This window comes from Simochromis diagramma, unplaced genomic scaffold (assembly GCF_900408965.1).
Source record: "Simochromis diagramma unplaced genomic scaffold, fSimDia1.1 OVJJ01000753.1, whole genome shotgun sequence".
NCBI lineage: Eukaryota > Metazoa > Chordata > Actinopteri > Cichliformes > Cichlidae > Simochromis > Simochromis diagramma.
In genome coordinates this window covers 5,157,339-5,185,279 of record NW_024387523.1, presented here as the reverse complement: position 1 = coordinate 5,185,279, position 27,941 = coordinate 5,157,339, and the positions used below count along the sequence as shown (strand labels likewise).

Sequence of the window (27,941 nt, the reverse complement as noted above, 5' to 3'; positions counted from 1 at the left end):
GTGTTGCATTTTGCCCTCTGTGATAGTAGATAGTTCAACCATCATGGTTGTCGGAGGCGTTGGCATTGGTTGACATTTCAGTTTGCTGCCTCTTTCACCTACCGGATTGTGACAACTGTCAACACTTTCCTACTTATATCCAGTTTTTCCTAATAGCCTCACACATTTTTTCTCTTTTAGTACATGTCATTTGCTTAGTCTGTCATGTACTGTATGCTTTTCCCTGTTGCACTTGCAGGTGAAGATTTGGAAACAGAACTGGTCCATGTGAGGCAAATCATCACGTTCTTTAAAGCAAAATTAAAAAGGAAACAAAAATAAAGGCACAGAGATGCAGTTACCATCAAATATGAGTTTATTTTTTTTTATAAATCATTCTTACAAAATTGGAATTTATTCTATTTAATCTGTGACCTCTATAAAAGTCTTCTCTTAATTACAAGGTAGGAGGGAGGAGAAGGCATCAGGACAGCTGGGCTTGACCAAGTCCTTACAGATCAACAGACACTACTGCTGATTGCTCGCATAATACAGTCAATCACTGATAAATAATCAGAAACAGGAAGTGGTCATGCGTTGTCGCCTTAGCAACAGTGTCCGAACACAACAATGAAAATGGGGCGTCAAAACAAGAGAATGGAAACTGTGACTCATCCAGTGTATGAAGGCAGGGATATGAGTCCTCCGCACATGGTGCTATTGCTGCCCGTCTACTGGAAATAACAAGTCTGGGACAGACAGTGCTCAGCATGTCAGGAACTCGCATGTTGATAAAAAGGCACAAATCAAATCGAGAGCAGACCAGTTTCCAGCGCACACGCCAACCGCCTGGCACGTTTTGGGTAAACCTTCTTCCATCTGTGTTGAAGCTCAAGATGATAACTTGCATAATGTTTCCCTGATCAAATGACGGAGGCATTTTAAGGGGATACGAAGTTTAGTTGCTTTTTCTTTTCCGAGGGCCCCGACTCACATCCATCACACTCTGACTGAGCTCTGGAATTGAAAGACTGTAGATACACTTCAGTTTCTGTTTTTGCGAGCTACGACTTGAGCCCCAAGCTGCGACAAAGACAATTTAAACCACTGTGTCACAGCCTCAGACGCATTACTGTAATGCATGAGGGGAAGATGTTGCGGCAGAATGTGAAAATGTTTCCATCTGGTGCAGGAGAGAGAGGGCTGGGGGGCCCCAGCTGCTTATTATTTTCCACGTGTCAGTTGGCGTAGTCTTTATTGGGACTTTACAATTTCACTCCCGCAGAGAGCCAAGATGGAGCGGCCCAATCCAATTCTGGATCACTGGTGTATGCAATCTTTTCCAGGAGTTAAAACTCCACTACGGCGACTCTGGAAATGTTATCTCACTTGGGGAGCTCTGTATTAGAAAGAGTGTGATAGATGCTTCCCCTGGAAAACCGATGCAGAGTGCGACATAATACGAGCTGTATATCGGCATCTGTGTGGATTAATGTGCACAGCGTGTAGAAAATAAACTGAATAAATACCACTTACTCCCCTCAGCGACGCAGGATCGGTCTCAATGTTCTCGCCGCGTCATCTCAAATCGTACACAGTCTTGTTTTTTTTCCTTTTCAAAAAAATAAATATGTCTATGTACAGTGCTGAGACCAGGGATTTGAAATAGGTGGTGGGTTGTTTTTTTTTTAGTGTGTGTGGATTATCTGCAAAGCTGGGGAATGTGGTTGTCTTGAGACGATCAACAACAGTAACTCTGACAATCAGACATAAAAGGCTTGATATGGATTGAAACAATGTGATTCTTTTGAAGATGAAATAGAGGCCAGATGCAGACCGTGCGAGGAGCATGAGTTTCCCAGAATCGCAACGTATCGATGTTGTTACACTGACGACGAATCTCCCGGGAAACGACTCCAAGTTTCAAAGTTTCAGAGTACAAGCACAAACAGCGATATTCAAAACAGTGACATGATTGGGGCAAAAAAAAAAAAACGAACAAAAAAAACAAAACAACACAAGTTAGTCCTGCTGGGTTTGATATGACTCGCGGAAACAGAGCAGCTCTGCTATAGTAGCATTTGGATATGGCACTTCAAAGCACGTCTGTCCCCTTTGTTGAAACAGCGAAGGCTTTACGATACATTTTACATCAACTCTTTGTCAAGCGAAAATAAAAACAAAGTGTGAAGAAAGAAAAAAAAAAATGAATCTAAAGCAGCCACTGAATGTGTGACACTGATGTTGACGATGTCAGTGACAGCTAACTGATTAACACGCTGAGCAGCTTTGGCTGAGACATTATGCTGAATGCCTGTCTGACAGAAAAGGCCACTAAAAGCATGCTGCTTTCATTCAAGTGTCTGCAAACTAAATGTGTGACTGGACCGCCTGTGCTCCCGCCTGCACGCTGCATGCAGACCTAATGGCAGCGTATAGCAGCTCAGCTATGAGCCAGCCACCTTTATTTTTTCTTCCCCTGACAGCCTGTCTTTAAAAATGATCAATTAAAGGTCAAGATATCTATTTATTTAAGCATTTTGATCTGGTTGTCCGATACCAATAAGATCATTTAAGGTGCAAAAAAGTGTCAGCCATAGAAAAGACACCGAGCGTGGCCACCGTCTCTCTCACACACACACTGTTGCAGAGGAGGTGGTGTGTGCCAAGGGGGAAAAAGCTGTCATCCCAAGGATCGCATTAGACAGCAGGTCGTGTTTGCCGGTCACTGTTTTCGCAAACGCTATGCTCCATAATGTTCAGTGTTTCATCAACAGCGTGTCCCCTGGGAATAAAACAGCACTTCAAACGAAATACCTAATTGAAGCCTAAACGTATCTCTGCCTGACAAATGGAGGAGAAAACCTTTTGTCAATTTAATGGCTCCGAGGTCCTTGGATATGTCACGGGGGGGGGGTGGGAAAAAAATAAAAATAATCAGGGCGCCAGGAGAGACACATAAAAGTGGCGATTACAATATTTCAACACAAGAGCATCTCAAACGGATGTAGGCAACGTGATGTGCAATAAACAACTTTAAAGGCAGACCCTGATGTCAGAATGGCACTGATGCGCTCAGCGTTAAAAATCTGTCCTCTGAAATGATGCTGGTCACCAAAGACCTGCTATGGCCCCCCCCCCCTCCACAGTAAGGTTGGTGCTCAGAGACCATGCAGGAAGAGGGGTGGGAGGGAGAGAGAAGAGGGGGAGGAAAAAAAAAAAAGTTTGGGTTAGAATGCAACGTTCTGCTCCATTTCATCCAGAAATGTTCATTTCGCTCATTCCAACGGAGGGAAAATGTACTCCGCTCGGGCTTATGGTTGGATGAGCCAACTTTTCAAGGGTCTGCACACACAACACACACACACACACACACACACACGGACAAGAGGGAGAGCAGAGAGTCTGAAGTGAGGAGGGAGGGGATAAAAGATGATGAAAGTAAGTGGGGATAAAAGATGATGAAAGTAAGTGGGGAAAAAAGATGAGAAAAGTACAACTGCTGTGGCGAGTACGAGAGGAAAATGGGACATGAAATGAGATGTTTTCCTAACTTATCTTTGTGATAACACAGGAGCAGATAGACCATTATAAAAGCCAGATCAACTCATAAAGGAACGAGCCAAGGGTAGGAGATGCGGGGTGTTTGTCAACTGCTGAGAATATTAGGAAGTAATGGCTGCTAAAAAAAAAAAAAAAAGAACGGGTTGGACAATGTTTGTTTTTTAACTCGGAGCAAGAAAATATTCATGGGTTTACAAAGCAGGAGTTTGGTAATGAGTCCAGTATTATGTCCTGATCCAGAGTAGGGAAGGTTGCTTGGGACGACAGGTTGGGTTGCCAGGTTTGAGATCACAAACACCTTCCCGTCTTCTACCATCGCCCCGCACGTGTGCCGAAAGAGCAGGACAGACGATGTCGTCCTCGTCCGTGTCATACAAAAAAATATTCTATCCAAGAGTTCTTGTCGTCAGTAGTGCGTGCTGCGTGTTTGCACATGTGTGAAACACACAGTACTGTTTGGTAAGCCCGTCAGTTTGTGTACTCTCTTTGCTTTTTTCACACCCAAACGGCATACGCTCGTTTCACGTTTATCCCTTTCCTCATCGAGTCTTTCCAGCAGCGGCGCTCTGGTCATTGGCAATGTGCTGAGTGGAAGACAGACCTGTGTCTCTCCCTGTCCATCCCCCTGTACTCTGATGACTCCTAATCTCCACAGAGTCTCTTTCCCCCTGCGTAGGGTCTCCCCCGAGGGGGCGGCGGTCTTGTCAGAGCCTCTCGATGTCCCTGTATTTCTTGCGGAGGATAGAGACCTGGTCCTTAAACAGGACGGGGTCCAGTCTCATCTGGGAATGGACCAGTGGCATGGCGCCAAACCAGCTGGCGAACTTGTTCATGCAGGTCTGCCGCTGGGCGAAGTGGTCTGGGTCAGCCCAGCGAGAAGCCCTTGAAGACTGGAGGGAATGGAGAAGAGGAGGAAAAACAAAAAGAAGAAAAGTTAGAGTTTTCAATAACAGATGCAGATCCTGGGGGAACATGAAAAAACTAATTACAAGTCCACTGTGTTTTGGAACAAAATCCAGTTTTGCAGATCTTTATAAAATATCAGTGGTAGCGTCTTAAAAGAGCCTCAGATGCTTTTCCTTAGTTTCTGTCATATGTATCCTGTTACAGCAGTGAATAATTATATTAAACATGGCCACATTTTCAAATAATGAGCTCAGAATACGTTCGGGTAATCCCTGTGAGCCAAAAGCATAGACGTCAAACTCCTCTAAATCCTATAAATGTGGAATATTTTAACTGTAAATCATTCCAAGCAAAGACGAAAAGTATGGAAATGACCGCAGTAGGACCCCTTTAAAACAATATTTTGCAAGTGTGCAAGAGTTTATGAGACCAAATCTATGATGTATGAGTGAGGCAGAGAAAGAAGGAACTACTTTACTTTTTCATTTTGCCACAGTTCATGTCATATGCATGAGCATGACCGAGGAGGGCTGCATTTCTCTTATGTCTGCATTATTCCATTATAGCAAGCATGGCGAATAAAGCCGGGATTATAATCTCATGTGGACATGCACATGTTATATTTATACTATGCAGCGCTTGAAATGATCGGAGCCTTGAATTCCTCTTCTTAATGGTTGGCTGTAGCTCAGGAGGGAGAGCAGGTCATTGCTAATCAGGGAAGTTTGTAGTGTAATCCCTGGCTGCTCCAGTCTGCTTCCCAAAGTGTCCTTGGGAAAGCCACAGAGTGTGAATGTTAGATTCACACTCAGTAGAAAAAAGTGAATGTGTGTCAACGGATGAATGAAACATGTTGTATAAAAGGGCTTCAAGTGCTCCAGCAGAGTAGGAAAGCACAATATGTGAACCGGTCCATTTAGTAATGACGCATTTTTTGTCACCGGTATCCAGGCGGACTCCTGTATTTATACATAAACCCTCCTGATAATAACAGGAAATAACAATAATACATAATAATACAATGGATTGCATTTATACAGCGCTTTTCGAGACCCTCAAAGCACTTTACAATTCAACTATTCATTCAATCTCACATTCACACACTGGTGGAGGCAAGCTGACAGAAGCGAGGCTGCCATATCGTGCCATCGGCCCCTCTGGCCATCAGTAGGCGGTAGGTGAAGTGTCTTGCCCAAGGACACAACCACTAAGACAGACAGAGCTGGGGATCAAACCGGCAACCTTCCGGTTACAAGATGAGCTTCCCACCCAAATTTTTTGATTGACCGCTAAAAGAGTAAAAAGCTAACTGGGGTAGCCGTGGCTCAGGAAGTAGCGTGGTTGGCCACCAGTCGGAAGGTTGGCGGGTCAGATCCTCATTTGCTGAGGTTTGAATATGTGAAGGTTAAAAGTGTGTTGAGTGCTCCAAAAGAGTAGAAAGGCACCAAGTATCTGTCCATAACTGACTAAATACTCCAATACTGAAACTCTTATGTTATGCTAGTTTCAATCCACTTTTCAGTCAGCGTATTCGGACCACGATCATTAACAAGCAGGGATTTTAGACGTACACTAAACAAAAAGAAGCTCTTTGACTCAATCATGCTCAAACTTTCATCGTAGTAACAAGGGAAAGCCATCACTGAACGATGGCTGATGTCAACTTCTCTCAATAAATCGTCAGCTCCGCCATATTTGACAGGCCGGAACCCGATGAGAAAGTGTGACGCAAGGCTTCGGGACCGACACGACTCCTTTCTGTGCTTTTGTCTGTGTGTCGTTATGACTTGCCCTGTTTTTTTTTCTTTGTTTTTTTCTGTGGCCCATACCAGAGGATTTTTAAAGAGAATAATTCATGCTGTTCATAAAGCAGCACGGCTTCGCTCCAGCTGAAAGGCCATGACACACTCATGAAGGGAAGAAAACAACACTGGCTTCAGCATGAATCACGGCTCATGAAAAGAAGGACAAATTCAAAGAGGTCCGTATAATAAGGCTGCTCTGTATCCAGCATTGTAAATTGTTACGGGCTCAGTCACATCCAGTAATGAGATGCAAACCAGTTTTCTCGACCGGCCGTTATCCTCTTCTTTTTAAAAGAACCCCAACGCTAATAAGCTCTCCAAGTGCAACAAAGAGATGGATCTAAGCATTATAAGTATTCATACTTCCACATGCGGTGTGGTGTAGTGGTCACAGCTGCTGCCCTCTTACCTGTCCCATCATGGTCTCCTTGTACTGTTTCTTCTGTGTGACCTTGATGGGCGGCAGCTTGGTGACAGCAGAGACCAGGAAGTTCATCAGGATGTCCTCACAGTTGGCTAACTGGTCCACCATGCTCTTCAGGCTGGTGGGCAAGTAGTTGGTGTACAGGAAGTGATAATACCTGAGAGGACAGGAAGAAGAGTATTTAGAGGATCCCAGATTGAAACCAGTGGCACTTAAATCCTTAATAGTCTTAATTCTACTGAAGCTCTTATTTTGAAAGTAATGCTTTAAAAACTTCTAAATAAACAGTGTTAGAGCTTCAAAGGTTTAAAGCCGGTTGTGCTGACAGCTTAAATTAAATATAAAAAGGGAATATTTCACATTTCACACATATCACACCATCGCTGTTGAAGCTCTTGGATGGATTGAACGAGTGACTTATTGAAAGTGATTAAGCGTTCGGCTGCGGTGATTGGCTGACTTAAGCTTAATGGACTGCTCCCATCACAGCTGAGTGAAGCCATATTGAAGCTGACAGGACTGTAGTCGAACTAAATGCGGGAACTATCGAGGGCTGCGTGGCAGACAAATTGACATTTTTTGGGGATAAAACATACTCCGTGTCAAAACACTGGTTTCCCGAGGCTGTGCCACACTGAACATCACATCTACTTTCATAATCTACAGATCACCGCATCAAAGTGCCGCATCAAAAGAAAGACAACCGAACACTGGAGAGCAGAGCGGAGCAACAGCGAGCCTCGTGTAACGGAAGGAGAACGGAGCAGGAGTGAGGAGAATCAAAGGACATGGAGGTAAACAGAGCTGCTTGAGAAGGGAGGCTTTAGTTTAACAGCCTGAAGTGCACCTGTGATAGATGGCAGCCCCAGTCAGGACCATCGAATAGTCGTTGGTCCATTTGGAGGTGTAGCCCCAGCGCTCCTTGTTGCTGTCCCAGAAGTGGCTGCGGGCGGGGTAACCGACGATTCGCTCTGGAAAACTCTGCCAGACAGTGAAGGCAAAGTCCACCTAGACAGAGATTAAAACATTAAAAAATCAGAACATTAATCATTTCTAATAACAAACTCTAATTTAGTACCCTCTGGACACCTTTGTGGCAAAAATGTACACATTCTTTTCTTCTTTTTAATCAACTTCAGCTGATCAAAATGACAAGCTACTGTTCAGCACTTTTCATATACAATAACCCCCACTATGGAGAAACTGTGCAAAAAAAAGCACGACAGCCTGGTACTGTAAAAAGGTGCTTTTGCTTTGGTATTGTTGGGGGAGGGAAGGATAAATAAGGGAGAATTTTCACAGCTCAGCAGATGTTTTCCAGCTACTCGGGATGCACCGATCCAATGTCTGGATCAGATTGTAATCCAGTTCCAAGGGTCAATCTCTTCAGTCTTGTTCTTTGTTGTTCTACATCTTCTAGATCATTAGTGGAGTAAAGCAAATCCAGCATGGACGCCAAGGAGGTCGACGTCAAGGTCACACCAAATCAGTAAAAACTTTATGGATCTTGACCTCAATTGTTAGCGCCCAAGGTCAAAGTTGACCCTAAATCTTTTAACTTATGTTGGTCCAGTTTCTTGTTATTTACCAATAAATAGCAAATCAGTCAATTTGTATTCTTGGATATCAGCAAAACAATATTTAAATGGCGTCAGAACGGTCCTCTATCAGTAAAAAAAGGTTGGATAAGTGCATCCCTAATAGTCACACCATTAACGTCATTATAAACCCCTGTTGGAATGAGCTGTGTTAAATATTTTCTTACAAAAGCCAAATAAAGTGAAGTTGTTGTTTTCATTAATCAAAGGTGTAAAAAATTTATCTATTTACGGTGTGTTGTGTGAGGGAAAAAAAGATAAAGAGGAAATGAAAGAGACTACAATGAAACCCAACAAAGGAACAACACGTTCAAAACACACTCGAGTGAAAATACAACTGAGGCAAAACCTCATGAAACACAAAGCAGTCTTTTCTAAGCAGCTGCTTGTAGTAAACGACTGCAGCGACGATCAAAGCGCTCAATCAAATAATTAGACAAAAACATCAGAAAGGTCTCAGCGGCTCCTCAAACAGCCTGCTCTGCGTTACACCGCACACCACTATACTACGCTGTGAGGCTGCTTATGTTGTTGAATATTAAAAAAGAAGAGAAAAAATTTAAAATCCACCATAAAACAGTATCTATCTGCTCTTCCTGCCAAAATTTGTACATATGAAAAAGCCCTGAAGGAAAATAATGACTTTCTTCTGCTCCTGCCTGCAGTTCAAAATAAAAGAGATGGAAGCTGAATGATGTTACAATCACATGGAAAATATTTCACAGACTTTCATAATTCTGCCTACTTTCCGACTGAACCGGGAGTCATATTCAAAGGAGTGAGTATCATTGTTAAAGACAGCTCTCGTCGTCGCCATCTTCACTTAAGGGTGGAGAGAATCGGATAAAAATGAGAAAACAAAGACGCCGGGGCCAGAAACTGCACTTTGAATCATTTGTTTAAAAGAAGGAGTGGGTGGATGGGGAGATTACCGGTTTTACCCTTCATTTTTTTCCCCCCTTTTTCTCAAGTTTCCTGGCATCGACATTCCCTGAGCTCAGAAACTTTGAGAACTGTTTGCTCTCGTGATCCAACCGTCTTCCTGGGAGTAACGCAGGTCGATTCAGTTGTCAGGGATGGATTTTCCCTTCTGTCTTGCCATCTTGATCTGCCACATAAACTCATTTCTTTCTGCTATGTTCTGGCTTCCCATGATGCCGCGCCAAAACGTATCCCCAGGAAAAGAAAAAAAAGAAAAACAGGAACAGCCCCGCCAGCATGTGGAACAAAAATGCCCATAACAGTGCTGCCGTCGAATAGGGGATAGGAGAGGTAGAGCCAAAAAACAGGAGGTGGGCGATGGGAAGAAAAGGAGAGGGAAGGAAAAAGAGGGAGAAAAGCGCACGAGAAGAGAGAAAAGCAAGCAAGGCCTCGGGAATGAAAGTTAGACTTTAAAAGATTAAAGAACCAGGCCACAAATTTTGGGGGGCCAACTTGAAAGCAGCAGGGACAAACAGAAAGAAGCTAAAAGCTAAAAAAAGGAAATGCAATAAGGGAGTGTCGAACTTTACAACTCAAGTGGAGGAGACGGCGATACAAAGGAGAGTCGCTGTGTTTATTAGAGGATACCTCAGTGGTGGACAAAACTGTGTCTTCATCCAGGCTGAGGACAGCGTCGGTCACAATGATCTCGTAGGGCAAAAAGCGGCTGCTCATCACCTGCAGGGGGAGACACAGAGCACAGAGGGTTAAAAATCATTGGAGCGACATAAGCTGGGATCCCATCTTCAAACTACACTAATAGCAAATCTAGATCCGAGCACAGCGGGAAATAATAAAGTAAACCTCTCTGACATTCGTTCTTTTATTAAACAGCACTCGTGCAGACAAGAGTTTTAATCAAACTTGACTGAACAAGACGTTTTCAATTTTGAGATAATGCATTTCAGGGAATTGTTGCACTTTAAAGACAAAATCATGTGAGCTGGTTTCTGCTGCTTTTTTGGCGCCGACGGTACGAGAAAACTTAAACACGGCATAACCGAGTTGTCTTTTTTTCCCTTGCCAGGCAAACTGCAGCTTTAGGGTCACCTCCCAGGATCAAAACTTTCATTTACAAACGGAGAACCGCCTGCACAGTCTGTAAACCTGCTGTAACTGGTTTTCTTTGGCACTTTGGGGAAGCAATTTTCATAAACAATGAGATAATATCCCCCTTTTTACATCGGTATGACAACCCCCCTTTTATGTTGGTGTGTTACGGCGTTTAGCTGGAATTGTGTTTCCGTCTGCCTGATCAAAGCGAGTTCACTGTTCACTCTCCTTTTAGCTGTTTGTTAGATTTATATCAACTCCTGGCAGAAATGTGTCTCTCTTTAGCTCCTACATGCTCCGTTATTCACCGGACTAACAGACAGACAATTTGCATTTTTGTCCGTTTTATCTCGCTGAAAATGGCTGCAGTGAGAGTGTCGAGACTGAATTAAAATTGTTAAATCAAGGCAAGAGTCTCCCCCCCCCACCCCCGAAAATTGAGCTGAAAGATGCTAAGGAGTGCTCAGTGGAGCTGAGAACAAAACATAAACGGAGAGCTTAAAACAAGAGACACATTTTAGAATAACAACTCCGTTTGCTCCTGAAGTCTACCACATTCATTTTTATTCATTAACAATTCCTCATAATTTCATGAGATTCAGAGCAGACAACAAACAGCTGCTTATTTACACACAGAGCGTACAGGTGGAGGTGTATTCCTGCCCACCCGATCAATACATGTTCACTATTCATTCTCTGTTTAGCTGATTGTTAGATTACTCCCGGCAGATGCTGCTTTGTTGTTTCACCAGCTAGCTGCTTACTGACAGATAAAGCTGGCAGCTATTTGCTTGGTTTGTGCTACCAACCTCAGTAACAAGCATCAGACTAAAGTTGATGATTAGAGGTTTTACTGTAGCAGAAAATGGCTTCAAAGTGAGACTGCACATGTTGACACTAAAGTAAAACAGTAAAATTGAGGCTAGTAACTCCCAAATCTGCTGAAAGTTGCTAAAAAGCTGAAAGTAGAGCTCATGAAAATCACATGCAAGTAGTTACTATTCTAAAAACAGCACTTATAGCTGCTGTATAGCTCAGTCACAATACAGTAAAAACAGGATGGCAACCTCCTTGGGACTAGAAAAAACACCTAAATAAATAAATTGGTGCCTGCCTGATGATTGCTTTAAACTTTCTTGCTTTTGCAACTGGTTACCCAGTGTTTGCAACATCCTCTAGGCCTGGCTGACCACGTTTGATTGCAAGGCCACTGCACAGGTCACCTGGTGGGAAACTTGTCTGATGGCAAATAACTGCCAACACGTTGCACTCAAACAGAATCAGTCTGTGCTGATATTAAAGCAACGATGTATCTCTATCCAATAGGGGGCTGAACTGGTTGCCAACTGGTTGGATTCTGGTTATATTCTTACATGCAATTAAGGCTGCTGAGGGCTTATGTCATTATGGAGTTAACTTGATATCCTGCAGCATCTATGTCACTATTTGTGGAGGAATTTCTGAAGTGCTGTTGCAAATCTCGTGGGTTCTGGCTAGAGTCTGAGAGGAAGCAATAAATGTGAATTTCTTGCATGTAGATGGAAAAAGATTTACAATTGCTGCCGATTTATCCCAGATATATCACAGTTAAGTTAATCACCTAACTACCACAAACAGATTGCATTTAATTGCCAACTTTACCTCATTCAAATGCAAATGGACAGCAAACCAAGAGCAGACTAAGTCCGTCTTACTGCCATGTGATCATCATCAAGTCAGCAAGTGATCACATCTTTGAAGTCAACTATTTCCAGGGCAACAACATCCCAAGTTTATCACAAACAGTCGCAATCATTTTGCTGGTGGTGCAACCTCCAGTCATTGTTTCCCCTCGTGTACCTGGAGCACTGCAGACGAGCCCACCCGCTCTGAATCGCTACCCACGGCTCACTAGACCCCAGTGCTAAATGCAGAGTTTCACCTTGAGATAAATCTTGGAATAAAAATTCCTTTTTGCTCTCAATATCTGCCACATGCATTTTTAATGATCCCTCACAAATTCATGAGATTCAGAGGAGACAACAAGCCATGACATCAACAAATAGCGGTGCACAGCGAATGAGAGAAAAGCCAATATCCTACGCTTTACTGCAGGCTGCACCCTGTCGTTTGCTACAGAGATAGAGTGCTGATACTAGTTTCCATTACTGCTGCAGGGTCGACTCGCTCTTTTAAATCAATAAAAACACACAAATGTAGTCAGACACCTAGTGTGAGTCATGTGTATTACATGTGGCCCAAATTTACTTTATCTCAGCCGCTGTTGAAAACACAATATGTATATTTAACAGTGGATGAAACCCAACTGTATAATGCATGACGGTCCTTGAATATTTACTGGAGGCAGAGAGAGTGTTCGTGGATGGGGGTTTGGTGGGTGGATGGAAAGATCAACATCTTGAGGATATTTAGACTTGTTTGGTCTTTGGCTGTGATGAAAGGCATTCGGATGAGAAAACATTGGTTTCTCGGTGACAAAGAGCGTGCGTGTCGTAATCCGGATGTGCGCTCGAACTCGAACCGCCTCCCACGCAATTAGAAAACTGCAGAGAAATGCACAGCTTTAATGCGCGCGGACATATCGAGATACACGTCCCATATATGTAAACACTCTCACGCACCGTTGTTTAGTTATTCAGCACGGCTCTGAAGGTCAGGCCTCTCTGAGGATTCTTGTTCTTTTAAAGCACTGCCTGCACAGAAAAGCCATTACATTTACATTTAAGAGTGGTCAAAGCTGACCTCGTTTCCCTGTAAACACCTGCCATTGTCTGCCTGCCGAGCGTCACTGCTGACCTCACTCTCAACAGGTCTTTATCACTTCTGCAGGCGAAGGGCACCGAAAATAAATAAATAAATAAAACAACCAAACCGCTCCCAAAAATTCTGGTTTTGCAGTCAAGCTGCGGAAAGCCTCTTATCTACTGTAGTGCTCCAGCTCCTGATAACTTTTATTGTACAAGCAGTGTGACCAAGCACTTTGTCCTGCAAACAAAAGGAAAGACACGAGTTCCTCAAACACTTAAATCAGAACTGATTTGCACAGCGTGCAGACTTCACTTGTCTGCCAGGTCCTTTAGATAACAGGAGGAAAGCACGTGACCAGTTTTACTGGATGACTCAAGGGACTTTTTGAAAATCTTTAAATTCAGCTGATTATTAGGTGAAACACAAACGTTTTAATACAAGAAGGAAAACACTTGAGCTCAAATTAAAAAGCCTAAAGGAGTATAAAATAAGATTTCAGTCCTTTATGTGCAAATATATGTAAATTAAAAATTGTTTTACTATGTAAATGTTCATATTATTTAAATTAAGTCCAATATCTGTTTTAATTTTTAGCAGAATAAAAAAAAAAGTGAAGACCTAATATATGCTCTTTATTTGAATTTTAAAAAAAATATATATTCTAAGACATGCAGGTGTGCTGTAATGAAAAGATTACAAGTCTGTGGTTGAACTCTTGATGTCTTGACTTAAACTTCATGAGTTAATTTTTATGAGTGTAGAGAAAAATAATGTTAATGACCCCATTTTCAGGCTAAGGGGAATCTAAATTGTTAACAAACTGCTCTAAAACCGCAGACACAGGCAGATGTAGCATCTGGTTATGACAGGTGGAATACCTTAAACCTGCTTATTATATGCAGACAGGAAAGCAGAGTGTGTGGGAAGGACATGCAGGAAATGCTCAGAGCCTGTTGCATATGGGCCGCCTGCTAAACCAGGTGAGCTAGAGCAACGCCCTTCCTGGTGCGTTTAGGGTCTTTTGTCAGTCGTGGTCCTTTTTACAGTCAAAGACAATGAGCAAAGTTTCTTCTGATGTACTTCTTTGGGATTCAGGAGTTGCTACCCTGTGAGCTTGCAGGAAAATCAACCCCTTGCTAAATTTCATAACAATAAGATGAAGCCAATATTACCTTGAACCAGAAACAGCCCAGGAACCAAAGGACACCACATCATCTGTCAAGCACGGTGGAGGTAGTGTTATGGCATAGACGTGTATGGCTGCCAGTGGAACTGGGCCACTTTATTGATAATGTGACTGCTGATAGAAGCAGCGGGATGAACTGAGCTACACTCTCTGCTCAGCTTCAGCCGAACACTGCAGAACTGAGCAGACAACGCTTCACACTGCAAATGGATCACAACCCAAAGCAAACTCCAAAAGCAACCCAAGAGTTTCTCAAGGCAAAGATATTCTTTGCTTTTTCAGTCATTTGACCTCAGAGCATGTTTTTCAGTTATTAAACACCAAACTGGAGGCAGAGAGACCCAAAACACGCAGCAACTGAAGGTGGCTGCAGTAGAGGCCTGGCAGAACATCTCATGGGAATAAACACAGCATTTGTGTTTATTCCTATGGGAATGCGAACTGAGATTCTTTAAATTCTTATAATGCTTCACATGTTGCTCACACAGCAATTCTAAAATTCATCCCGCTCACACGGTGGAGCCCGACAGAGATGGGAACGGCCTGTCCAGCCAAGTGCCGCGGTGTTCCCGTCTTCCCGAAAATACTCCAGCGGCGGCAACAAGAGCAGATGAAAATTTCAGCTGTCGCTCACATTCGAACGGGGTGGAAGAGCCGAGGTGCGTGAGTGACAGCGAAAGATGGAAAAACGCTGGAGAGAAAATGAGAAGAAAGACGAGAAGCGGTACCCTCCCTCTCATTTCATCGTCGTCATTACTGCCATGATGTCCTGCGGGCATAAAGCGAGAAACAAAACAACCCCGTCTCTCCGCCCCCCCCCACCACCGCTTGTTTTCCCACCAGAAAGACACATAGAGGATACCAGAAAAGACCAAAAAGAGGTGAAAGACCAGGGATAGGAGACAGGAGGTGAGGAAGTGACAGTGAGACAAGCAGCGAATACTGAAAGAGACGAAAAGAGACAAAGAGAGGATGAGAAGCTGATGTTTCCAGGCCCCAGATGGTTTGTAATGTTAGAAGTGAGACATATTAGCCTGGGGCTTCCTGCTTCTCTCCAGGAATGTGAGCTCTTGCAGCAGGAATCTGCCTGCAGCACTTCACCTCCTCTCTAAAGGACAGCAGCAGAGGAGAGAGACGTAGGGAACGTCGGAAGGGAGGACCACCAGTGCATGTAAACCATATCAAGTGCCGCCGGGATCCTCACACGGCCTAAACCAACAGTCACAAACCAGATTTTGTTGGCCGCCGTGAGAAGACAACAGAGGGAGGGAAAGACAGGATGTGGTTGAAGGATAAAATCTGTATTATTCTGTGTTTTTTTCCGCGCTGTCGACAAATCCCTCAAACAAACCAAAACCAACAATGCAACCACATGTCTGTGTTACTAAGAGCCAAGCTTTCAAATGAAGGCATACACCCTAAAAAAAAAAAAATACAATACCAAATCCATAATTTAATATTATTAAAGGAAAAAAGCAATTTCCTGAAACAGCTGGGCACTGGACTTGTTTGGAACGGTTCGGAACGGCTCGCATTAATAACTATTCAAGGCTCTGGTGGGTATTTGCAGCAGCAGGAGTGCGCGGTGTGTGGGATTATCGCAGCGGCCGTGTTCACTTTAATGCCAAAACATGCCATCCAGTGCATTAGTGTGATTCACTGACGTGTTTATATAATGCCGCCGATAGAAGAATAAATACAAAGCTGAAGAAGGATCAACTCATTTGTTTTATTTTTCTTGGACTTAACTTTTAACTACCGACACTGCATGAGGAGGCGGCGCTGGGCGAAGCGCTAAGAAAGGGGGGAAAAAAAGAAACGTAGTCCTTGTTTTCCTGGGTGTTACACTTAGTTTGTGCAGCACCTATCCACAGTTTTCATTAAACTGCAATGGAAACTGCACACTGTGCATCCTGTAATTTTCTTCTTCGGGGCTTCAGACTTTAAATTATCTTCACCTTATCAAGTGCTGACCCACGGGCCCTCACGTGTAAACAGAAAAAGCTGCCAGTAAGCAAAATTTTCTCTCTTCCCCTTTTCTTCAGATGGAAAAGCATTTCCAGTGAGTTTTGGTAAGCTGATTTGTTCAGCTTTAGGAGGCTTGTGCTTGTCTTGCATGGTGTTTAACAGGAGTTTAATTGCCCACAACAGAATAAGAAGTGGAAAGTTACAACAGTTTGTTTGGACTCATTTAATAGAGAAATACTGCGGACTCGACAGCCACTATTAGGTACAACTGCTCATTTTGTGCAATCACATGGCAGGAAATTAATTCTCTTGGACATGTAGGTGAGGTCAAGGTGAGCATCAGAATGGGGAAAAAGGTGATTTAATTGACTCTGAATGTGGCATAGTTGTTGGCACTGGTTGGGCTGGTCTGTTTCGGAAACTGCTCATCCACTGGGATTATCCCACAAAACATCTCTGGCGCTAAAAAGAAAAGAAATTTCCACTAATCTGTAGGAAACGCCTTGTTGATGTCAGAGGTCAGAGGAAAATGCCCAGACTGCTTCAAGCTGATAAGAAGAAAACTCAAATAATCACTCACTACAGCCAAGGTATGCAGAAGAGCATCTCTGAAAACACAACACGTTGAACCTTCGTGTCAGCTAAAAACAGGAACCTAAGGCCACACTTCACACGGGGTCACCAAAACTGCACAACAGAAGATTTGAACAATGTTTCCCGGTCTGATGAGTCTCCGTTTCTACGGCAACCTCAAATAGTGAGATCAGAATTAGACGCAGATAACATTAAAGCCTGGATCCATCCTGGTTATGTAATGGTGTGGGATTTTCTTGGTACATTTTCCGCTGTTTGGTCTCTGCCCATCCTTTGTGTACTTCTTCAGATAGCTGCTTTCAGCAGGATAACTCAACATGTCACAAAGCTCAAAATGACCTCAAACTGGTTTCTTAACCACACCAATCAGTTCAATGCACTCAAATAAGCTCCAAGCCCAGATCAAAGTCTAATAGATGTGGTGCAAGAGGAGATTCGCATCGTTTACGCGCAACAAATGTCTGAGGAATGTCTGCGGCACCGGCAGGAATTGGGGCAAAAGAAGGTCCACGTTATTAGGCTGTACCTAATAAAGTGGTTCATTTTTTGAGGGATCTGCTAAAACTGCTTTATTTTAAAGATTTCTTTTCTGCAGAAAAACAACATGCCACAATTCATCCACGCATACGCAAATAAGTGAGAAGACGTAAAAACCACAAAAGGAAGCGAATTTGGCGATTCTTCCAACCACGACTCATGACGTCAATATTTCTACACTCCTGGTAACATCCAGGACAACAAGCGAGAAAAGAAGGTGGCAGAAAGAGATGCAGAGATAGACAGAAGCAAAAGCAAGATAAAAGAAAGTGTAATGACAAAAACACCGGATGTGTGAGTGAGGGAAGGAATGAAGCAGAGATGGGATAAGGGGGGGAAAGTGGCAGGGAAAAGGCGAGAGGGATGACAAACGCTCTCTCTCTCGCTCGCGCTCTGTGGGGTGGAGGAACACAGCTTGGCTCGCCACGGTAAACACATAAAACGCCACAACCACAACAAACCACAGGCTGCCTGGCGCACGCACATAAACACACACAACAGCAGTGCGCTAAGCCCGTTCTGCTCGCTTTTCACAAGCAACACAGCTACACGCAGAGGCTTCCCACTGTGATTGACAGCTTGGGAGAAACCACTCAGAGCCACGGGGGAGAGGTAAACCATAAACCCAGCCTACCGCCGAGTGACTGACACTGATGTGAAAGCCACTTTCCCTGATTGGCAGTTGAAGTTAAGTCCTCGGAGGAAGAAGGGGAAAGGAGGGCTCCGGATGAGTCTGATGTCCAGGAATACAGCCGAGCAACAGATCCCACTTACCCTAACCCTCTCAAAAAACACCTCAAAGACGCTCTTTGAAAAAGGAACAATTCAAATGTCAAACTGCGTGTCCGCGTTTGACCTTTGACTCGTACAATAAGAGGTCAGAGGGAGGTTAAGGTAAACATAGCAATGCTTTACACGGGACAGTACCTTCAGCATAAAAGCCTAATGCGGATGTCATAATAAATGCCACCGAGGCATGCTCTGGGTCTCGCTGGAGGGTTTACTTAAAAACTAGGAAAAACATGCATTTTATGACACCGCCAGTCATAACAGAGGGAAAAATATCTCTAAGCTGACATGCTGAGAAAATTGACGCCCACTCAAAAACATAGCTTTTATGCACATTACCCATCGTCGAAAGCTTTTTCTTACCGTCTGTGTGGAAACATTTTCGAAGAGAAGATTTCAGAATTAAACAAATTTGTCACTTCTAACGGCGTGTCAATTTAAGGGAACTGAGCTGTTGATTTATTTAACCGATTAAATAGAATCTTTTATATTTTATTTAGGCGATTATTCTTCTTTCAAGAAAAATATCAGAGGCAAGGGTTTGTTTCTTTTCATGGTTTCATATAAGTGTTTTTACAGGCAGTTGTCCCTATTTTCTAATCACCATCTCTATACCTCAATCTATCACGAAAACACCATTTTCCGTTTCAGTCATATACTGTATATAAATGATGGACACATCCAATGAGAACTCCTGAGGAGGATGTTGATCTGACTGAGAAATCGAGGACACTGCCTTCTAGTTATTTTGAGAGTTTTGAGAGAAGTAACTCGAAGTTTCGAGCTAGCGCTGCCAATCAGCAATCTACGTGAATAACGTCTCTTTCTTGTTACCCAGAAGGTTATGGCGCAGAGGGATGTGCACTCAAAACCAGATCATGAGGTGCCAATGTATAGCAACAAATTGACGCTTTCGGGAGTACGTTTGCTGATAGTAACGCCATGTGATTCAGCTAACAGCACAAGGATGTCATCATTTGTGAAGCCACATTGAAAATACTCAGCAATCTGTGCATTCATGACTGACTAATACTGGTAGCTTAGCTGTAGCATTTGTAGCTGAGGGCTTCAGCTTCTGGGTAACAAGGAAATGACGTCATTCACGTAGATTGCTGATTGGCAGCGCTAACTCGAAATTTTGAGTTAATAGATCGAATTTTCGAGTTAATAAGTCGAAATTTTGAGAAAATAACTCGAAATTTTGAGTTATGGATCTTTTTTTGTGTGGCAGAAACGGGCTTCCACACATTTCTGATGAGGCTTCAGTGAACTGTAGCTGGATCGAATGAAGGGCCAGATGCATCTCTTGGGTCCTGCGTCAGGTCTTTTATAGTTTCTTCTTCTTTTGTTCTCCATTTGTGCACTTTCCTCAAATCTTTTCAGGACACCCTGCATGCAGTGCAGAGATATGCCAAGTTTTTGGCTAATATCTCTTTCGGAATCACCTCAGTGGTACAAAAATGGAACGTTTTATGCCTGTCAAAACGGCACGTGTTATTTTTCAATGGTATAACTAAAGAAACTGGACAAATAACGTGTTATTGTGACAGGTTACAAGTAACAAAGTGGCTAAAGATACAATTTAAGACACGCTCTTTGCTAGGTTGCCCGTCATGTGTGGACACAACGCTGGTTTATCCATTGTGCTAAGTGCCGTGTTTATGCTTGACCGGTTAATGTTAATGCTTACCAAACAAAGAAAATGGTCAGGTGCAGAGACTGGACTGAAAAAGCAGCAAAGCTCAAGAGCACTTTTAAAAATTACAATCACTAAAAACCAGAGATTAAGAATCCAAACTCATCAGGGAAATGTTTACTGAGATCATATTTAATCATATATAAAATGAGTGGTTGAGCATGTCCTCATACATTTGTATCCAATCTGATTTAAAGCTGCAACCAGAGGTGTTGCCCCCCTGTTGGCTGCTAAAAAAAAATACAGATTTACAGACTCAGGCTCCATCTTTTATAAATAGCCTATATTTACAGTCCTAAAAAGTTTTAAATGGATGAACGATGAAGAAAAGTAAATGCTCTAAGTGCATTTATGTTGCAGATTATGGCTCAATGGTTACTCTGCAATGATTTTGTCACTTTCTTTAGCTAATTGGATATTTGGTTCCGATCAAAGTAGAGCTACTCTGCCTGTGCACTTAGCCATTATTACCACCTTATCATTCCAATACACAATATGCATTAGCCTTTCAGGCCTTCTGTTTTCAGTGTATATTATTCTCATTACTGAGCTTTAATTAAAACCACACAAACTGTCCTCTAATGGAATCATTGCGACACAAATCGAAACTCATTAACTCCCCGAAACTCTCAGACTGAATAAAATGTCTGAAGATTCAGTAGCTTTACAGAGAATATATGTGTAAGACGAGCTAGGTAATTAGAAATGATCGGGATCACGGCTTTGAGGTAACCGAGAGGCCGAGCGCGCGCGCGGCTCACCTTATTCTCTCCCTCTATCACGATGACGGGCACTGAGGTGGCGGGCCAGCGGTGCTTTGCGGGGAGAGGCTTGTCACAGTTCCACAGGACGATGATCTGAAAGAGAGAACAAACAAAGGAAGTTTTATTTGTGCGCTGAATCTAATTCAGCTCCTCAAACCCAAACAAAATGAACTGGCCTAAGCAGGCGACATTTATGCGCTCCGCAGCCAGAAAATGTCACCTTATTACAAGCTGATTAAACGTTTAAGAGACAAAAGGGCAGCTGAAGTGATAAAATATTTCCAATTATGTCCCCAGCGTGCTTTTTACATTTCGGTCTGTAGCCGATCTCGTTGCATTATCAGGTTGTCCTTCTTAATGCTACATCCCTGTGATGCTCCACCTCCCTTTAGATGATGTTTTCAGATTAAAAAGTCATGTTCCCAGCCACAGTCACATCATGTTTTATATGACCTGCAGGTCAGCCGATTCGCTGCACGACGACGGCGGGCCTCATTAATATTTGATGAAAAATACACACACACACACACACACACCCAAATATGACACGATCCTAGCTGACCTTACACACACAGTTACATCCCTATATCTCGAACCATTCTTCTCATGCATCTTAAATTTGATGTGGAATAATGTGGCGACACAAGCTCGCTAAACTCCTCTAGCTGGACGTGGCGTGCCTGTCAAACTTTGGATGTCGCCGTGGAACTGCAGTAAGCCAAACATGGTTATGTTACTCTGGATTTAAAGACTTTGGAAGGTTTTCTCTGCAAAACAGCAAATGAGTAAAGAACAACCTGCTCATCTCTGCTCTAAGCTACAACTGTTGCATAAACTAGATGCAACATATGCTGCCTAAGGCTTCAATCATACCAACCCCAGGCAACTTCCAGTCACTGAGGACTGATCGGATCATGTGTGGCTACTGGGTGCTGCAGCACAAATCTCCTTGTCATTGCTTTGGTTTCTTGCAGTTGCATTAAAAAATTGCATCTTTTTTGCAAACACTTGCCAACTAACCACAGCGTGGCAGTGAAACTTGTGCCAACGTGTTTAAAAGGCGCAGCTTTTACTTTGAAGGTGGTTTGCGTCACCCTTTATCCAGTTTAACTACGGCTTAGTGAGTAGTTGGTGAGGTGTTTGTAGACAAGTCAGTGTCTTCCAACAAAAGCAAGTAAAGTGGTTGTGCAGTTAAAGGTTAAGTAGCACAACATCTGTAACCTCCAAGGAGAACATGGAGACTATTATTGTTGGTGTTGGTGCCTTTTGAGGATTAAAAAAAAAAAATTTGGCAAATAGTGAGTGCCACGAATGAGTGCAATTCCAGCATTATTATTATTATTTATATATAAAAGCTAATTAGCAGAAACCTGTGTCTGTGCAGTGCACAGTACACTCTGTAGACGTGGTTTGCATTTGCTGCAACTTGGCTCTCCACCGCTCTCATCCCAAAACGCGTCCTCGTGCCTCCAAAAAATGCTATCATTTAAGCTAAAAGGTTTACACTGAAATCAGCAGTTGCTTTAACAGGAAGCAATTTCCTTGGTAGTCTGCCTTTTTTACAGCGTGTTTCAGTGTTTGCACTGAATCTTAGTAATTTGATTGTTTTTTTTTTAGATATTTTTGTTTTGGTCTAGGGGTGGTTGTGGTTGTAGCTCAGGAATTGGAGCAGGTCATCTACAAATTGGAAGGTTGGTGGTCTGACCCCCAGCTGGTGCAGTCTGTATGCCCGAATATCGTTGGGCGAGATACCAAACTCTGCGTTGGCGCGTTCATCTGAGTGTAAATGTTAGATAGAAAGCACTTAGGTGTAAATAAAAATGCCTGTATGTGTGTGAATGCGTGAATGAGAGGAAAAGGGCTACACATACATATAAAAATCAGTCCATTTAGCATCTATCAAACTTCCTGTGAACCTGGGGCAGATGCTTGTTTCTCTTTCCTGTACTCTGAACTCTTGAGACTTTTATTTGCATGCATCATCAAGCGCCAGAGACATTGACTTTTTGTCTGTGACTTGCAAGTTAAATCCTTTGTTTTTTAGATTTTCCCTTTAAGATGATGAAACCATAGCCTGCAGTGTGTAGTTAATACCCAGCTGGTAAAGAAGAAACTGATAGGGCCCCATCATCAACATCCAGTTGCTGTGTGCCAGCTAACATCTGCCCTGCTGGAATGTCCTTGAACGAGTGAGCAAATTAATCCATCCCAGTTCCAGTGTGCAGAGCTGCGGCTGACACCGTGCTCAGGCGTCCCTGATGGAGGCAACCCATAAGAATTTCCCTGCAGGGATCAATAAAGTTTCACATTATCCTGACATTAACTGTGTCACACGCAGCGGTTCCCCTCGGGGTCTCTGCACCCTGACTGGACCTGCCAAATTATGCGCTGGTAGCTATTCAGATATCTGAGCTAAGGTGTTTCCATGTGTCTACGGCAGCTGTGTGAAGAGAAAGAAGATGATGTTCAGCTGTTTGATGAATTGCAAAATCATCTCAACATTATCAGCGAACAAAAACACTCGTGACGCCAAATCTGGACGGAGAAAATGCCCGTCATTGTTAGACAACAACAACAGGTATGCAGTCTGCATGCATGTGCACGCACCCGCACACACACAGAGCTGAGCTGTTACAGCCTTCTATTCCTGTTTGATTAGAAAGACAGATGGTGTCTCTGTCAGCTCACCAGCTCCCAAGGGGTGCTGGTGGAGGCTCTGTATGTGTGCGCCTATATGACTGCAGGAGAAATGGTGAAGGAGCTGTTGTGTGTCTGCAGCGCGAGAGGAAGAAACGCTTCCCACAAGAATGTGCGTGAACACATTCACACATGAGCACACACACACACACACACAGCGGGAGGCTGTCAGAATGTGCTTCAAAAGCTTTCTTGTGTCCAATTTAGCCTCCTCCACCCTCTCTGTTCTTTCATTCTGTCCCCTCCATTCATTTATTTATATCCCTTTGCTCATCCCCTCATAGCCCAGCAGCCCTGCTCTTCCTCTCCTCTCCTTCTCTCCTCACGCTGAGAGTGGAAGAAAACACTCCGGCTGCGTACCTGGCTCTCCACTCTGCATGCACAGCCAGAGGAACGCAAACACAAAAGCACCTCCATAAAAATAATAGGAGGGGAGCATCTACTCATTCAGCCAGCTGCTATGAGAGGATGCGTCTGTGAAAGCTTGTCGACGATAGGACGTGCAGCTGGGTTACACCACACCGAGGAAGGGCTGAATATTAAACACCCATTCTTCTCACTAAAACAATGAAATGTTCAGCAGAGGCAGCATTGACTGCTGGGCTCAGACTTATAATCTTCGTAACACACATAAATATTTTTTAGAATCCAGGTCATTTTTTTACTTTTGCTTTTTCCAGATGATATTGGTCAACATTTTTAAGTGACTTCACCAATTTTACATTTCAGTGCCGTTAAAAATAATACCGCCCCCTCTGAGTTACACAGTCTGGAAATGTAAATCTTAACTTTGCTTATTTGTTGAAGCCACACTGCTGACATAAGGCAGCAGGGGCAACATTTAAATATCATTAACCACAGTCTCCAACTTTCAAGCTTTTCTAGTGGCACTTCTCTTCTGTCAGTGTAGTTGTTATTATAAAAATTATTAATGTTGACTTAGAAAGAGAAGGAGGTTTTTTATTAAGTTATTGGGTCTGAAGTCATACCAGTGATGCCTCTGGATTAAAACAAGGCTCATCTAGCATTTTCACTAAATATATATTTTATAGTATTATAAAACATTGTTTTTTGTAAGGTTTATTCTTTTTTCCTTCAGCTATTTATGTTGAAAGTATATTTCTTGATAAAACTATGTTTGTGTTTAGAGCTGTTCAATATAACGACATATATCGGATGACGATATAAAAACATCTATCATTGCATTTTACGCTATCGTTTGTTTCGTGGTGTCGCAAAATAAACTGTTTACGGCAATATTTTTTCATCGTTTCGATGGTCACTGTAGTGGCTATATTAATTTCTTAAAGTTCTCTCTTTCTCTTATATTTAATATAACCACACTACAGAGGGACAAGCGCCTGTTTTTATGCGTTGTGGTTAGCAACAACGACGGTAACAGCATCGCGTGTCCGCTTGTTTATGTTCCACGTAAACCTTTCACAATAAAGCTCAAGATCCTGTTGAGACTTTTCAAAATAAACTGAATCACGTGAAAGAGCAGATTATTTACGGATGAGAATTAAAAAAGAGCCGCCAGGTGCTAGAAAATAAACCTTAGACTCAAACGTTAGAACAGGCTTTTCCCCGCAGCACGCCGTGTAATAAATACTCAAAGAAAACGGCGGCCTTTACAACTTTTGTCTAAAAATGTATAGTTTCATGCATCAGTTAAAACACTCGACTACATGACGCGCAGCCGGAAACACTTCCCGCAAGTCGAGCTGCCCGAGATTCACAGAATTTACAGAAAATGTTACATTTTTGTGATTTATATCGTTATCGGACGATAGAATTCTTATATCGGGATATGAGATTTTGGTCATATCGCACAGCCCTATTTGTGTTTTCAGAGCCTTTTCTGCATGTTCTCCAGCTAACTTAGCCACAGGTGTGAATGTGTGAGTGAATGGTTGTCAGCTCAGCTGCAAATATTGGGCCAATATTGCCAATACTGATACTTCTCACCTATAAAGGCAGCTTATGTAGGGGAGAGCAGTGTCCAGTTTTCAAATTGGATACTTTGCACTACATCACTGAGATTTTAACTTTTCATGATAATTAGTTAACACAACAAAAGACACCTTTGAGTTTTTCATGTATTCTGTGTTTTTTGGCCACCTTGAATGTAAACGTGCCCGTCTCTAAAGCACTTGGGCTCAGCTTCTGTAATTTTACTGTGGTACAGGCTATAAATAAATACACATGACAATCAACGTTTTTCACAGTGTGTGTTTGAGGTGTATTTTTCATTTACAAAAATATTAAAGAAAAATATTTGTACAATTTTGTGGGCTAAATGGAATTTAGAGCAGAGAAAGAAAAGAAAAGAAATTAGACTTATTTTGAAAGTCTTTCAAAACTTTGTTCCAAAAAGTTTCATCTTTTGAAACTGGTGCGACATCTTCCTCTGTTTTAATGATGCATGGGTACAAAAACTCAGAGCTTCAAACTCAGAGCTTCTGTACCCATGTATCATTAAAACAGCTGTAAAAACCAACACGGCTGTAAACACTCACGTCTTCAACCTGGCTGCGGCGGCACAACGAGTGAGGTTTCAAAAATCAAGAGATGCACTACCGGCCGGCTTGTGCTGATGGATCTGACACATCTTTTGTTTTACGGTGCCGTTTGCCAGGGTGAGAACAGCAAGCTTAATGGCCTCTCTAACCCTGCAGCAGACTGGCAACCTGTCCAGGGTATATCACACCTCTCACCCTATGACAGCTGGGATAGACTCCAGTCTCACCATGACCCTGAATTGGATAAATATAAGAAGATGGATGGACAAGCTAAGAAATCCTGATTTTAATAAACTGTTATTTATTTTAGACAAGCTGTTGTGTCCATCAGTGGGGCAGTGATCACAGTAACAGATACGGGCAAAAATGGCCATAAGGCATCAGTGAATAAGGTCAGATGTAGAATCAACATGTTTAGATGAAAGAGAGTGATTCACGATGTGCGATATTTCCAGGAGAAAATAACCGTGATCCAGGCTACATTATGCCTTAACTACAGCATGTATGCAAGTGGGCTTTATAATTACAAACAACAAGTGCCTTAAAGATGGCAAGCAAACAAAAAGATACAATTATCATGCCCTGCAATCCTGTACCAACACACATCCATGTACTACTATCCAAAATGCATTCCTCCTACACAAAATACAAACTCACTTGGTCATACATTCTGCTGGTCGCAGAAACAAACAAAAAACACGCACACACACACATATATATACACCCACACACTCAGGCAAACACAAAAACCAGCCATCAGGGAGCAAATTCCATTTCATTTCCCGCTTTAGTAAGGAGCAAGCAGGGGAATCGATACATGCCATCTCCAGCTGTGCTGAAGGGGGTTTGGCTGCCATGGAGACAGATGTAGCACCGCTACAAACTGCTGCTCTAATTCAATCCACCGGAGTTAACACACAAGCACACGGTGATGGAGGATGAGCTCTGCTGCTGCCCTGGTTGGAAAATACGATCGCAAAATAGCCGTACGAGCGAGCCGCATAACGCGGCACAATTTAGCAGATGCGCGGTGGAGATGAGTGGAGGATTCTTGAGATAATGAGTGAACAATCACACAATCACACACACAAACACACAAATGGTGTACCTGTGCACAGTACTGGGACTTGGCCACGGCCGCCAGGAGCTTGAGTATGGGCTGGGATTGGGACACCAGAGGGGAGACGGCATGGATGACAGCTGTGAACTTCGGGTACGGTCTAATACCTGAAACGCAACAGACAGAAAACACTCAATGTATTTCTGAACAAAAACAGCAAAAAGAGCAGACTGTCAACCCATCAATGCAATTTCAGGCTTTTGAAAAGAGCAAAGCCGAGTGAGAATCAGAGCTCTGCATTTCCAAACACCTCATATCTATATTCAGTGAAAGCTGTTCCTTAAAACCAGTATGTCAGCATTTCAGTGGCACAGATTACATAATTGTCAGCGATGGAAGTTTTTCAAACCCCTCTTAAAATATTCAACATTGTTAATGTGTTTTGAAAATGCCAGATCTTTTGATCACTGAATATTTCATTTTAAAAACTCCTCAGCTGTATCAGCAACCCAATAAACACACGACTGCTAACTGCTGATGTGACTTTAAATTCAGTCTGACTTGATAGAGTAATTGAGGCTGAAAATGAGGAGGAAATAAGATATTGAGCAAGACGGATCATAGAGGACGTCCAAGTTTTCCTAATTTAAATCTAATCTAATCCAAGGCAGCAAAGCATGGCGGGGAGGAGACAGCATTAGATGAGTCTCCTTTCCGCCACTGAGCAACTTTTATGAAGAGGAATATAGTTCAAAATTGGTAAACTATCCTTTAGATTTGTAATAAAAAGTAGAGAGACTGCCGACTTTTTTAACACCTAGGGATGTAAAACCGTAACAAGCTCATAAACAGACTTTCATGAAACATTGAAGAAAACAAGGAGCAGGATTATTATCACGCAGCATATTCTGTATTTTGAATGTGCATGCTGTTTTCTGCCTCTTAGCACATGATGCTCAGTGGCTTTTATCTCATCCGGCATCAGCACATTACACATTTCTTTGGCTAAAACTTTAAAGCAGTACGCCAGGCAGATTAAAGACTGATTCAGCAATTTGAGGCAGTTTCCT

The 27,941-nt window shown here is 42.8% G+C and overlaps 1 protein-coding gene across 1 annotated transcript in view; it reads right to left on the bottom strand.

Annotated features, from left to right (window-relative positions):
* Positions 1-337: 337 nt before the first annotated feature.
* The window catches only part of ext1b (exostosin glycosyltransferase 1b), a 130,334-nt gene continuing 102,730 nt past the window's right edge, over positions 338-27,941 (bottom strand). The window contains exons 6-11 of the mRNA XM_040020342.1: positions 26,920-27,038; positions 20,590-20,685; positions 9,846-9,935; positions 7,526-7,686; positions 6,664-6,835; positions 338-4,433 (exon numbers count right to left, since the gene is read on the bottom strand). Coding sequence (XP_039876276.1) covers positions 4,248-4,433; positions 6,664-6,835; positions 7,526-7,686; positions 9,846-9,935; positions 20,590-20,685; positions 26,920-27,038 — 824 coding nt within the window. The 3' untranslated portion in view covers positions 338-4,247. The remainder of the gene's footprint in view (positions 4,434-6,663; positions 6,836-7,525; positions 7,687-9,845; positions 9,936-20,589; positions 20,686-26,919; positions 27,039-27,941) is intronic.